Here is a 14,846-nt window from a genome sequence, read left to right on the forward strand (position 1 = left end):
CATGACCGCTAACATTCCATTTATTATGGAAGGAGAAGGGAACGCCCTATTAGTAAGCATATCGAGGCGCAGGTAGGAAGCACATCTGGCCATTTGAAATGCATTTTTATTAAAGCAAGAAAGAAGACAAGATCTTCTACTTATTTTTTATATTTATATATGCCAACTGCAACTGATTCCACTTGAGCAAGAGCAGCGGAGCGTGACAAGTGACGTGTCTTTTTTGGAGGAAAATCCTCTCCTTTGAGGAGGGGACATGTGGATCTTGATGTCATTCTTGTCTATGCTTAAGTGGACCTTTTTTCCTATTTACACCGAACTCTTACTTTACCCAAAATATAAGATCCAAAAATAATTCCTAAATTATTATGTACAATTTTTACAAACAAAAAGAAGAAAAAAGACTCTACAATTTACGATTGTTCATCTCCAATAAAATCTCATCTTCTTATATACTCTTAGTCAAAGATTTTCATTCTAGAATCCTTATATTTAGAGATATTATCGTCATTAATTACTATTTCTCCTCCCCTCTATTTTAATTTCACATAACTCATTTCCTCTTTGTTTTGTAATATTTTCCTCTTTCACTTTAAACATGAAACCTAGTTTCTTGCCCAAACTCCATAGATTACCTCTATTCTACCCACACGTTACTTATTAGTTTCAAAATTTAATTTTAACTTATTCACTTGGCAAATTGTTATTAAAAATAAAAAAGATAGATTGTAAAATCAGAAACTATTTCTAATGATAGATTGGAGAAAAATATCAAAATGAAAAGACTTAATAGAGAAATTATTTCAAATGTATAGATCATATTACAGAAATATACATATCACACAACTTTTCACTTTTTCAACTATTATTATTATCAAAATGAAAATACTTAATACAGAATTTATTTCAAAGGCATAAATCATATTACAGAAATAAACATATCACACATCTTTTCACTTTTTCAATTATTATTGCTATGGATAAACCTCTATGAGAGACTTGAAACCTAGAACTTGAGTTATCTTGTAGTGATTGAACCCTGCAGAAAAGAACAACTTAGCCCAATCTTTCTCATTTCTCTGTTTTCCAGTAACCAACACCATCATCTCCATATCATAGTAGAGCTTTGTTTGTTCTGATTCACTGTCTCCTTTCACGTTTCCTATCACCGTGTCTATGATAATCACTTTTCCTTTATCTTTGTTTTTGATTGCCTCCTTACATCTCTTCAGGATTTTCAAGCATTCCTCATCGTTCCAGTTATGCATTACAGTCTACATCACAAGCAAATCCAATCACATTAAATATTCAATAAAAACGACATGTTGATTATCTAACAAAGATCAACCAGTCACAAACACAGATTTTGTATCCAACATGATGAGATTTTCATAATTTCTTCATAATATTCAAAAGCCATACAATACAATCAACAAATGAGATTTAATTAATCTCTAACAAAAATCTATCAGCAATCAAAGTCCCTTTACTATTCAGAATAGACCGATAGAAAATGAAGTGTGCTAAAGGTGTAGTAAGAAGATAGTTAATATTAGATAGTATTTACCTCTGCTAAAGGTAGAAGATAGTTAACAATTAGATAATATTTACCTTCAACATGATGGAATCAGCAGAAGGGATTGTTTCAAACATGTCCCCTCCAACATATTTTATGTTATCCGTTCCTTGCAAGCCATGAACAACATGTGGGAGATCAAAGACAATGCAGTTCAAGTGTGGAAATGAGTTGGCAATTGCCTTAGCCAAAGTTCCTGTTCCTCCCCCAACATCAACCAAAGACTCTAATCCTTGCAACACTCCCTTGCACTTCTCAATCACCACACTGGAAATCAATCGAGTGTCATTAGTCATGGCATCATTGAAAAGGTGATTGAATTTGGGCTCACGGCTAGCATAGTCCCACAAAGTCATCTCATTTTGTGTGTGAAATGGTGTAGGGTCATCATTTGTGAACCAAGTGGAGAATTGAAACCATGGATTGAACAAAACTGGATCAAGTATGACTTGTAGCAAACATGTCATACGAAAGGGATGGTCCTTAAGGAGTAGTATAGATGCATCAGTTAACACATAACTCACTTCTTGATTATTATGAGTGACAATGTGTTGAGAGAAAAAACCAGAGTGGACCAAGATTTGCATCAAGCGGGAAATAAAGCAAGTCTTGGAAGGATGAACTGGGAGTGAAGCAATGAGTTGTGAGAGTGGCATAGGTTTGCCATACTTGTGTATGACATCAGGTATGCACAAATCAATTGCACATTTAAGGCACATAGAGTTTATGAAACCAAAAGTTTGGTTCAATATGTGGGTTTGAGATTAAAATAGTTTAGAAGACTGATCTTCGTGGTGAATACTCATATTTTTGTATTTAAAGTAAACTTGTGATTAGCAAACTCACTTGGATGGATTTATATAGGACTGGTAATACCATCTATCGGTCCCATATTTCACTACAGTTAAACAACAAAACGCCAAGATATTTAGAGTGCAGTGCTATTTTATAACAATATATTTCTTTATACACATTAAATAACTTATCAAAAAAATTAATTTCACGTGTGTGTTTATTTCCTTGTTTTCATTGAGAAACATAGCACATATGTTTAATGATTACTAACCGCAAATTTTAAAAGTAAAAAAAAAATCTATTTATTGCAAAAACATCATTATAGTAACTAACTCCAATTGTCATTAGCATGAATTATATAATGCTAAACAAATGATCCTAAAATTTCATCTAACGAGGTAAGTTGTCGGATTAAACACAAGTACTGATCCTGCCTGTTGACCAGAACGCTGGAGCTTTGCCTCGTCAAACTTGGATCGACTTCTGCGCCGTGTCAGCCTCCGTCTTTCACCGCGATTCACCTCAAGAACCTGCAAAAGAACAGAACGGCGCCGCTGCGGCCGATCGCAGTCCAACGCCCAAGTCAGCGACTGAACCACCAAATACTAAGAGTAACACTCAAGAACTCTCAAGGAACCGTGAACCAGTTCTCTCTCGTATACTCTAGAACTCGCAAGCGTAAAGAAGACAATCTGAACATGCGTACCTCAGAAGTTCGTTGGGAAACTCTTATATACCTGGACACTTTCTCTCTCCTGGCAGTTACACACCTGGACACGTGGCTTGCATCCAGCTGTACACGTGCCATCATCTGGAGCCTCCTTGACTTGGGCGCTGCTTCTGACTCTCTTTTGGCTAAGTTACTTATGCATGATACTACTCAGTGCATAGTTGCCTTGGAGCGCGATCTCTTCTGGATTGGCGAGTTCGGGTGCCTTCGTACACACCTTCCCTGTGGTCTCGCCGGCCGCCTTCATGATCTGCACCACCTGTTCCACCGTGTATGATCGAGCAAGCTGTCCCCCGACCTCATCCTCTGGCCAGTTGGGAAATGTCTATCTGCCTTCAGCTCCGGCGATGTGCTTGTCTCGGTGATCTCTAGTCACTTGGTCGCCTGGGTTTACATCTGGCGACCTCATCTTCAACCCGGTGACCGCCGGTTCTGGTGTGCTGGAGATCGGAGCACGCCAACTTAACATCTGGCGACTACACGAGCCCCCCGACTTCCTTCCCTTCTGCCAGCCAGGCGTCCCATCAACACGCCTATACAATAACTTGATGCCACGTCATCACTTCCGACTACCAGGGCGGTACAAGTACATATCGAGATTAAAGTAATTAAAAATACTTATAGGTTAACATTTGTTTATTCTAAATATAAAAATTAATTTTATTACTTCTTCAGCAACTTTTTTTATAAAATATAGATTTAATCTATATTACAGTTGAATTATATATTTTCATCAATTGAACCGTTACATTAAATTCTAACGTATTATATCATATAAATTTAAAAATACTTAGGTACTAGATAATATATACAAAATGTTTAAATTCTATAAAATTTGAAGAACATGAGTATTAAAAAATATTTAAAAAAAATATATACATTAGAGTAGGTTACTCTAATAATATTAAATATGTTTTAATTTTTAATTTTTAATTTTTTTAAAAGCTTTATGTTCATGTCAATTAAGGAGACTTTTCTCTACACACATCTCTTTCATCCATATACATCTCTTTCATCCACACACATCTCTTTCATCCACACTTTTCTCCTCATCTTCTTCACTCATACTCATTTCCTTCATTCACACTTAAGCATTCTCGTGGAGTATATGCATGAAAAAAGTGGGTACTAATTAAACCAGTAGACGCATGTTTTATTGGTGAGTTTCTGTTGAATAAGATTGACGCATGTTCAATCTTGTTTAACTCTGTTGGAGGATTGAGAAATGATTAATGTTTAGAGAACCTGTGAAGAATTCAATGGTGAAAGAAATTAGAGTTCAACCGTTTTTCAATTGCTATTTTAATATCTTTTATATTTTTTGCACAAGTATCTCAACCCCTTTTATCTTTATTTTTATTGCTAACTTTTATTTCTTGTACATAGATTCTAAACACTGATTTACTAATTTCACTATTGGATTCGTTGGGAGACAAGTTGGGTCATCTGACCACAATTATACTATCATTTCTTTAACATTAGACAGGTCTACGCTAAAATTATTTTAATTTAACAATAAAACGACAACTATTAGTGTGAGTTTAGTTGAAACTTTTCATTAATAAATAATTAAATTTTATAATTACTGAGTCGTTCAAGTCGACACTACATTTTCAATTAATTTTTAATATATAATGTGTATAGTGCGGATTGATAAATTTGGCTTATCGCATCATTGAGATTTGCGTACTTGTAAGTTGGCTCATATAAATTTTTAAAATAAAAAATGTAACAATCTTTTTATAATTTTGTAATCCCAAATTTAAATATGTTATGAAAACAATGATTTAGTACAAAATATATAATGAACAAAAATTAAAGTGAACCAAAAAAAATTTAATTTGAATTTATAAAATTTTAATATTAAAAGTTATTAATACAAATATTTAATCATATTTAATTTATAAATAATACTATACAACATTAAAAGAAAGGTGATCCTGCCGGTTGACCTGAGTGCAAGAGCCTTGCCACGTCAAAGGTTTCTCCTTCTGGATCTGCTTCGCACCACGTTAGCTTCTGTCCTCCACACCTCAATTCTTCGTAAGAACCTGCAGAAAACAGAGTGGCGCCACTGCGGCCGATCGCGCTCCGACGCTCAAGTCAGTGACGGAATCACCAAATACTCAGAGAGAATATCAAAACTCAAGGAACCGTGCGCAGTGAATCTCAGTGTTCTGAAAAGCGTACTCTAGTGTTCTCAGAAAGCGTACCTCAAAGTCTGTTAAGAGTTCCTTATATACCTGAGCACTTTCTCTCTCCTGACGGTTACACCTCTGGACACGTGGCTCGCATCCAGCTGTACACGTGTCACCATCTGGAGCCCCTTTCTACTTGAGCGTCACCTCTACTCTTCAAGCTATTCGACTAAGTTACCCATGCGAGGAGTAACTTGGTGCATAGCTTCCTTGGAGCGCGACCACTTAAGCGGCGAGTACGGGGTGTCACCATGCACACCTTCTCTGTGGTCTCGCTTGCCGCTATCACGATCTGCTTCACTTGCACATCATGCATGTTCTAGTAAACTGTTCCCTTGCCCCGACTTCTGGCTAGGGAATGATCATCTGATAACTTCGTTCTTCGTACTCGTACCCCTTTCGGCGGTCTCTAACCACTTGATCGCCTAAAACTCACATACGACGACCATGACGCAAGCCTGGTGACCACCGGTTACACATGCTAGATATCGGAGAACGCCAAGCTAACAATTGGCGACTACACAAACTTCCCGACGTACTTCCCTCCTGTTAGCCAGGTGTCCCGTTCAACACGCCTATATTATCGTTTGCTGCCACGTCATCACTTCCGATTACCTGATCACTAAGAGGTCACGTCATCGTCGATCTATGTGGCGCCGGTACGGATTTCCGTACGTTCGTACCCTCTGCCTTTCTGACGCTCCACCAACCCCTTTTTCAATCACACGACACGTGGCTTCATCAACGGTCGTCTTTAATTGACGTTTGCGCTTCCTAAAACGTTCGAAAACCCTTAAACTCATCGCGTTTTTCACTGTTCCATCGTCTTTCTTCATTCTCAAGCACTCCAAACATTTTCTCTGCGAACCACGAAGCTTCTCGTCTCTCTCAATCTCCAACTTTCTTCATCGCTCATCCGATCACAAAAAGGTACCCCTTTTACTCCTCCTATTGGTATTTGTCGCATTTTAATCGGTTTGCATCATCCATTAACTGTCTGAAGCATACGTTGTGGGATGTATCTCTTTTTTCTCGTAACCTAAGGTTTCGTCCCTGATAACGTCTATCCCAGCGAAACCTTGTTCGTTCATCCTATCTTCTTCGTCCCTAATCGAGTCATTCTCTGCTAGCTTCATTTCATCCCTTTCTCTTTCCTTTGCAGTTCCTGCGATGGCTCACACGAAGTCCACCGCTAACCCTCCTTCTTCATCGCGAAATCCTCCACCCAAAACCAGTAGGGTTGTCCCTGGGACAAATCCTCCATCAATACGCAACCCATCTCGAGCCTCTGGTGCTCCCACTGCACAGGTTGAGAGGCCCGCTTCTTCTCATGCCAACCCTACCCAGGCAACTCCACCACTCGCCGGAGGAGCCTCCCTTCCTCCAGAAGACTATAAAAAGCTCTACCCTTGGGCTACCCCAACTCTGCTGAAAGAGACTTCCTCGATAACCACCCAGTTGGCGTGCACCGACTGAGGAAAGGAGATCAATCCGACCTCTCAATCCACAAGGAGCACGATAGCAAAATGGTCGTGCTACCCTGCTGCCCGGGTGAACCGATCTGCGCAGACGATAAGGCGAACAACGGTGAGTTGTTCTACTTTATCTACGCTACCTTCTTCAAGAAAGTGAAGCTTAGGCTTCCTTTTACCCGTTTCGAGAGAGAGCTACTGACCGAGCTCAACATCGCGCCTGCCCAGCTTCATCCCAACAGCTGGGCGTTCGTAAGGGCGTTCCAAATTATCTGCGCACACTTGGGGCTACCGGCTTCATTGGACGTCTTCCTCTTCCTGTTTGAGGCAAAGAATCCCGGAGATCGCCTCTGGGTCAGCTTGAACGGGATTGCTGGGAGATCAATCTTCTCAATCTTCCAGCAATCCTATAAAGACTGGAAAGGGAAGTTCGTGAAGGTGTGCCAAAACGACCAAGACCCCTCCCTGCTCGACGACTTCCCCTTGTATTGGGTAAACAAGGGGAACAAAGACTCTAAAGACGGCTTCAGGAGGCCAAGAAGCCCTGACAACATGGGGGAGTTAGACAAGGATCTTTGTCTCTTCTGGAAAAGCGTGGCTGTCGTCAACATCACCTTCCCCACTGCCTCAATAATTTCCTTCGAGTTCCTCGAGGACCAACTCGAAGCTCACATAGGTCAGCCCCTTCCTCAACACCAAGTCCTTCACTTCAAGTTAACACTAACTTAGCGTCTTCACCACTCTATTTTGGCATTTCTATTATTCTGTGTTGACCTTGATCTTTCATCCATGTACTACTTGTGTCATCTCTACATGAATGCACTTGCATATTTCGCTTCTGCCTTGGTTGCTCATTTGTTCTTTACCTTGTGCAGATAACATGTTGGGGAAAGGGAAACTAGCAGAATTGAGGGCGATCGCCCCATCCCACAAGCTCGCGGCGGGCTCCCAAACCGTGCCCAACTCGGTGGTGGAGATCGCCGCCGCTCAAGGCAAAACTCCTCCCCGAGGTCCAACTTCTTCTGGGGTACTACCCGCCCCAGCAAGGAAAAAATTGGTTTTGAGGAGACCTAAGAGGAAAGCTCCTCAAGTGGTGCATGAGGAAGAAGAGGATGACGAAGAGACTGAGGATGGCCTCATTACTAAGAGAGCAAGGGCGGCCCCCTCTTCACCACCTGCACTCCAAACTCCAACACCGCCCTCACCTCCAGCTCCACTACAACCAGTCCAAGCGACGCCCTTAGCCGCCGCGCCTCCAGTGGTCGAGAGCAGCGACCCAAACTTTATAGAGAACCCTCCAAGCGCCTCCACACCATTTGTATCTGTCGAAGAGGGTCCTCCTTCAACCACTTCTATTGTTGGGGCTGCGTTAGGAAACGATGAGGGTGCTCAAGCCTCGCCCATTTTGATAACAGAATCTCCGACCTCACCACCACGCCAAGAAGCCCCCCTTGCCATACAAACTGAAGAGGGCGGTGATGAGAGTCAGCACCAAACCCCCCCAGCACCTCCAACGACAACCTCAAGCCTCCCAACCTCCCAACCTCCCAACCTCAGGTCTTGGGACCCTTCACAGCCCGACTGAAGATGATGGCGGAGGATCTTCCCTCGATTGTATCAAGGGCTGTGAAAGACTCACTCAAGAAGCTCCAAGATGAGAACTCTGCGCTGAAGGAGTCAAACCTGATGATAAGGGTTGAGGCTGAGAAACTCTCTTGCAACCTGATGATGGTGGAGATTGAACACTCAAGGCTAGAGGATGCCATGGATGCTGAGCTCAGGAGCACTCGCAAGGAAGCTTCCGACCTGCGCCAGAAACTACATCTCCAAGTCCAAGAGAAGATCGACTTGGAAAGCAAGCTGGTTCCTTACAGGCTCAAGGTGGCAGACTTGGAGGCTGCAAAAAAGGCGGATGCAACCAAGGTGGAAAACCTTGAGAAAAGGTCAGCAGATCGGGAGGTTCTCCTTGGGAAGGTCGAAAAAGAAAGGGACGATGCTCTTGCTGAGCTCGCCGAAGCTCGAGAGGAGGCCAAGAAGATTGCTGCAGAGTTGGCCCAAGCTCGAGACGAAGGCAAAAAGGCTGCTGAAGACCTAGCTCGAGCTCGTGAGGAAAAGGAAGAGCTGAAGAAGCAAACACAAGAGCTCGAGCAAGGCACCGCCCAAGTCCTCACCGCTGGGTTTGACGCCGCTCTGGAGCAAGTAGCATGTCAATACCCCGAGCTCGACCTTTCCATGGTGTCGATCTGCAACGAGGTGGTGGATGGGAAGATTGTACCCTCCGAAGACTAGCTGCCTTCCTCCATCACCTTTTCTTTTGTAAAAACTTTATCTGTAATTACTGCTTATGTAACAGTCGCCACTTCTTATATAATTTTCACTGCTGAAATATTGTTTTCTGATACTTCGCTTTAAATGCCTCTTACTTGCTGCGTGGTTAATCAACATAACCGGTGAAACTCGCTTAAACGAATTAACTCAGCAACATTCGAGCCTCACCTTTCACACACTGCTTCGATCTTGAACAAACTGTTAATCTTATAACAATTTATGGAACTGTTAACTCAAAGTAAAACTTGAGCAACGATTAACTCTTAAGCGATGAAATTTAATATAACTTGTGAACTCAAGGCAATAAACCTTAACATAAGTTACTTACTAGGCAGCAGGTTTTAACTTAAACTAGTATCACAATACAGTTTACCTGATCTGCCCAGCAAAGGGAGCCCTTATTCCTGTCATCACCTGGAATTCTTCTGATCGCCGTAGGGTTCTGGCGATGTGAACTTTCTTGCCTTCATGACTTGACCATTGCCCCCTCATCTGGGAGGTAGAGGCGCCTTTCGGATTCTTCTCTACGTCCCTGAGTTTCAGAGCAATGAGCTGGATAGTGAGGTGTTCTCTTTGAACCTACCTTAGCTATCTTTTTAACTTCTTTCACCCTTCACGCCATACCTGAACTCATTCAAGACGAGAAGGATTTTATCTGTCTTCGCACCGCCTACAAGCGTGGAAGTTTTCTCTGGTCTTACTGAGTCAATATTGATGTTTCACTTAAAGGGGGAAAGGGCGTTTTCCTTCCCTTCCCACCGTTTAAGGTCACGAACACCCCTGACCTTTCAGTTCATCTTGCCTGAACTCACTCTGAGGTGAGAAGGACTTTTTCTGGTGCCTCAACTTGCCCAAGGTGTACATCTCCTCCCCCTGGATGCACTGGGGACTTTTAATCTTGCCTCTATCTGCGGGTGCAGAGAGGTCTTTCAATCTGTTCTTGCCTGCACTCGCTCAAAGGCGAGGAGGACTTCTTCTTGCCTGCACTCGCTCAAAGTCGAGGAGGACTTTCTCTTGCCTGCACTCGCTCAAAGTTGAGGAGGACTTTTCCTTGCCTGCACTCGCTCAAAGTCGAGGAGGACTTTTTCTCTTCTTGCCTCAAGACGCACGAGAGCATTGAGGTCTTTAATCATCACTGGTGCCTCCGATCGTCGAAAGACAATGAAGACTTTAAAACTTTGACTACTGCCGCCGATCGCCGAAAAGCGATGGGGGACTTCAAAACTTTTAACCGATGCCGCCAATCGCCGAAAGACGATGGGGACTTTAAAACTTTTAACTGATGCCGCCAATCGCCGGAAAACGATGGGGACTTTAAAACTTTTAACTGATGTCGCCAATCGCCGAAAAATGATGGGGACTTTAAAACTTTTAGCTGATGCCGCCAATCGCCGAAAAACGATGGGGACTTTAAAACTTTTAACTGATGCCGCGAATCGCCGAAAAACGATGGGCCCTTTAAAACTTTTACTAAAAAGCATGCAGCATAACTTTGCCTTAGATCACGTACGAGTGATAAGGTCTTTTTTCTAAAACTTTCGAAACAACAAGCATGCAATCTCAGAAACTTTAAACTTTGAAAACTCTTCTTTATTGGGTGGCCTCATTAAAAACCCTCCTTAGGGAAAAAAGAGTGCCCCCTTCAAACTGTTTTAACAGAAAGCATGTAAACTCTTCATGTTCGTTTTTACTTACAAAGCTTTAACTGTAATATAATTTGAGATGTGTGGCGTTCCAGGTGCGAGGAATCGCCCCTCCTTCTAACGTCTCTAAGCGGTAGGCGCCGTTCCCGAGCACCTCGGTTATTCTGAACGGTCCCGTCCACTTTGGCGATAACTTGTTCTCCATCTCGTACTGATGGACCTTCCTCATCACCAGGTCGCCTTCTCTAAATTGCCTTGGCATTACCTTAGAGTTATACCTTCTCTCAATCCTTCTTTTTACTGCCTCGGCCATTACTCTTGCCTCCTCCCTGACCTCATCCAGTAAATCCAGATTCAATCTTCTTTCCTAAATCCAGACCTCGAGTCTTCCGCCACAAAGTTTTGGAATCTCGGCGAGCTTTCCTAGATTTCAACTGGAATCATCGCGTCGCATCCATAAACCAAACTAAACGGGGTCTCGTGGGTTCCTGACTGCTCAGTGGTATGGTACGCCCAAACTATGCGGGGTACCTCTTCAGCCCATGATCCCTTAGCTTTTTCCAACCTTCTCTTTAAACCTCTCAACAACACCCGATTGGCAGACTCTACTTGGCCATTTGTCTGTGGGTGCTCGACGGATGCAAACACCTGCTGTATTCCCACCTCTTCGCACAACTTCTTCAACAGGTGACTCGCAAACTGAGTTCCATTGTCCGACACTAGGTGCTTAGGCACACCAAACCGGCACACGAGGTTCTTCCACACAAAGACTTTGATCTTATGTGCGGTGATCTGCGCTACCGGCTCCGCTTCGATCCACTTGGTGAAATATTCAGTCGCCACCACCAAGTACTTCATCTGCCTGACCGCCAATGGGAAAGGTCCCAGAATGTCAATTCCCCAAGTATGAAACGGCCAAGGGCTGTAAATTGACTTCAGCTCTTCTGGAGGCGCCTTGTGCCAATCGGCGTGTTGTTGACATTGCTTGCAACATTGTGCATACTTCTTGCAGTCCTCCTTCATCGTTGGCCAATAATAACCTGCACGGAGAGTTCTTGCAGCCAGAGCTCGACCCGCGACGTGACTCCCACATATGCCTTCATGGAGCTCGGCCATAATTCTTGTACATTTTTCTCCGTGCACACATTCTAGGAATGAGTGTGTAAACCCAAACCTCTACAGCTCGCCATCGATCATGGTGAACTTGCTGGAGTTCTTCTTTATCTTCCTAGCCTCCGTCGGATCCAGCGGGAGAACGCCATCTGCCAGGCAGCGCTGGTATTGCGTTATCCATGTGTCTGGCTTATGCGTAGCGCAGACCTGCGCCACGTTCACCCTTTCCCCTCGACATGCTCTTATTCTCGGCGATCTCAAGGTCTCCTTGGTCAAGGACCTGTGACTCCTCGCCACTTTCTCCGTCGACTTGCTTATCTGAAGAACTTGGTGGTCTTCCACAAACGCCCTGGGCGTCTTCAGAGTTTCTTGAATAACCGTGCTCTGCCTACCCCCCTTGCCCGAACTGGCGAGCTTGACTAGCAAGTCAGCTCGGGCATTTTGCTCTCTGGGTACATGCACCACCTCAAACGAGGCAAAGGAACCCTTCAACTCTTGCACATACTCCAAGTAAGCCGCCATTTGTGGATCCTTGGCCTGGAACTCGCCTGTTACTTGTCCCGTGACCAACCATGAGTCACTCTTAGCCATCAACATCCTAGCCCCCATCTCCTTAGCCAACAAGATGCCTGCGATCAACGCCTCATACTCTGCTTGATTGTTGCTAGCTTTGAAGGCAAACCTCAGGGATTGTTCTATCAGCACGCCGTTGGGCCCTTTTAGAATGACTCCAGCACCGCTGCCCTGCTGGTTAGACGATCCGTCCACCGAAAGTACCCAAAGATAGTCGTCCCCCTCAACTCGTGCTGCTTCGGACGAGAGTTCGACCACAAAATCAGCGAAAATCTGCCCCTTGATCGGTCCTCGGGGTTCATATTTGATGTCGAACTCCGACAGCTCCACTGCCCACTTCACCATTCTCCCAGCTACATCGGGCTTCTTTAAGACTTTCTGGATAGGCAAGTCGGTCATCACCAGCACTGTAAAACTGTGAAAATAGTGGTGCAACCTCCTCGCTGAGAATACGACTGCCAGTGCAGCTTTCTCCAAGGCCTGATACCTTACTTCTGGGCCTTGTAACACCTTGCTAACGAAGTAGATAGGTTTCTGAGCCTGGTCTTGATCTTGGGCGAGCACCGCACTCACCGCCCTCTCAGTTACAGCAAAATACAACCTGAGAGGGGTTCCTACCAAAGGTTTGCACAAAACCGACGGGCTCGCCAGGTACTCTTTAAGCTTCACGAAAGCTTCTTCGCATTCCTTCGACCAGACAAACTTATTGTTTCGCCTCAAGCACTGGAAATACGGATGGCCTTTCTCTCCACTAGCTGACACGAAACGAGATAGGGAGCAAGATGGCAGCACACTTATCAGGATTTGCCTCTATTCTTCTTTCAGTTAAGAGGAAACCCAAGAACTTCCCTGCCTCCACGCCAAAAATGCACTTCTCGGGGTTCAGCTTTAATCTGAACTTGGCGATCGTGGTAAACAGCTCCTTCAGATCTGAGACGTGCCTACTTTTCTCTAACGAGGTCACGACCATATCATCTACGTACGCCTGCACATTCCTCCCCAGCATTGGTGCAAGTACCTTATCCATCAACCTTTGGTACGTGGCCCCCGCATTCTTCAACCCGAAGGGCATCACCTTGTAGCAGTAGCACGACCTCTCAGTCATGAAGGCGGTCTTCTCTTCATGCATGGGATGCATCTTTATCTGGTTGTACCCTGAGAAGGCGTCCAGAAAACTCAGCAACTTGCACCCTGCTGCGCTGTCAACCAGGGCATCTATGCTTGGCAAAGGGTATGAATCCTTTGGGCAAGCCTTGTTCAGGTCTGTGAAGTCGACGCACATGCGCCACTTCCCGTTGCTCTTCTTTACCAGCACGACATTAGCTAACCATTCAGGGTACTGGACCTCCCTGATATGGCCTGCGGTGAGGAGCTTTTGCGTTTCATCCCTAATCGCCTGTCTCCTCTCCTCATTAAACTTCCTTCTTCTCTGTCGCACTGGTCTGACCTGTGTGTCCATTGCCAAATGGTGACACAAGAAATCGGGGTCGATTCCCGGCATGTCTGAAGCAGACCATGCAAAAGCATCCAGATTCCGTTCTATCACCTTGGCGATCTGGTCTTGGAGCTCACCTTCCAAAGATCTTCCCAACTTGAAGACCTTGCCCCCGATCTCCCTCTCGAGCCACTCCTCGACAGGTTTGGGCCTAGTTTCCCTGGCAATTACCGCCCTGGTGATTCCCGGCTCTCTCGCCTCCTCTGGGCGGTTTCTCGCTTCTTCTTCCCGTCCGGCGCTCTTTCCCTCAACCTCAGCATCTACCATGATGACATTGCCTCCGGCGGTCACTTCCATCGCCGCATCAACAACTCGCCATTCTGTTGGCCTGGGCTTCACACCGGGAGGCGGCGTGGTGGTAATGTAGCTCACCGACCATTTATTCTTGAGGCTGTTTTCGTAGCACTTCTTTGCCTCCTTTTGGTCAGATCTTATGGTAATCACCACCCCCTCCATCGATGGCAACTTAACCTTCATGTGCCTGGTTGAGGGCACAACTCGTATTCTGTTGAGGGTCGGCCTTCCCAACAGAATGTTATACGCTGAGGGGGCGTTCACAACGAGGTACCTGATCTTCTCCGTCCTCGAGGCCACCTCATCCGTGAATGTAGTTCTCAGCTCAATGTACCCCCTGACCTCCACCTGATCGCCAGCGAACCCATATAAGCATCCTCCATAGGGCCTTAACTGGTCAAGGGGTAATTGCAACTTGGTGAACGTCGGCCAGAACATTACATCTGCCGAGCTCCCTTGGTCCACCAGTACCCGGTGGACCTTCCTTCCCGCCGTGACTAGCGAGACAACTATGGGATCATTGTCATGAGGTACAACGTCCCTGAGATCCTCCTTTGTGAACGTAATGTCCACATCTGGCGAGTGATCTTCGAACACATCTACTGCCATCACAGACCTTGCATATTTCT

The 14,846-nt window shown here is 44.6% G+C and overlaps 1 protein-coding gene across 1 annotated transcript; it reads right to left on the minus strand.

The window, feature by feature from the left end:
• Window positions 1-847: 847 nt before the first annotated feature.
• LOC137822280 (trans-resveratrol di-O-methyltransferase-like) lies at window positions 848-2,405 on the minus strand. Its single transcript, XM_090296885.1, has 2 exons — window positions 1,612-2,405; window positions 848-1,274 (listed from the first exon to the last, which is right to left on the minus strand). The coding sequence occupies exons 1-2, from the start codon at window positions 2,293-2,295 to the stop codon at window positions 975-977; spliced, it is 984 nt and encodes a 327-aa protein (XP_090153011.1). The 5' UTR covers window positions 2,296-2,405; the 3' UTR covers window positions 848-974.
• Window positions 2,406-14,846: the final 12,441 nt, after the last annotated feature.

Source organism: Phaseolus vulgaris, chromosome 11 (assembly GCF_051622355.1).
Source record: "Phaseolus vulgaris cultivar YP4 chromosome 11, ASM5162235v1, whole genome shotgun sequence".
NCBI classification, from domain to species: Eukaryota; Viridiplantae; Streptophyta; class Magnoliopsida; order Fabales; family Fabaceae; genus Phaseolus; species Phaseolus vulgaris.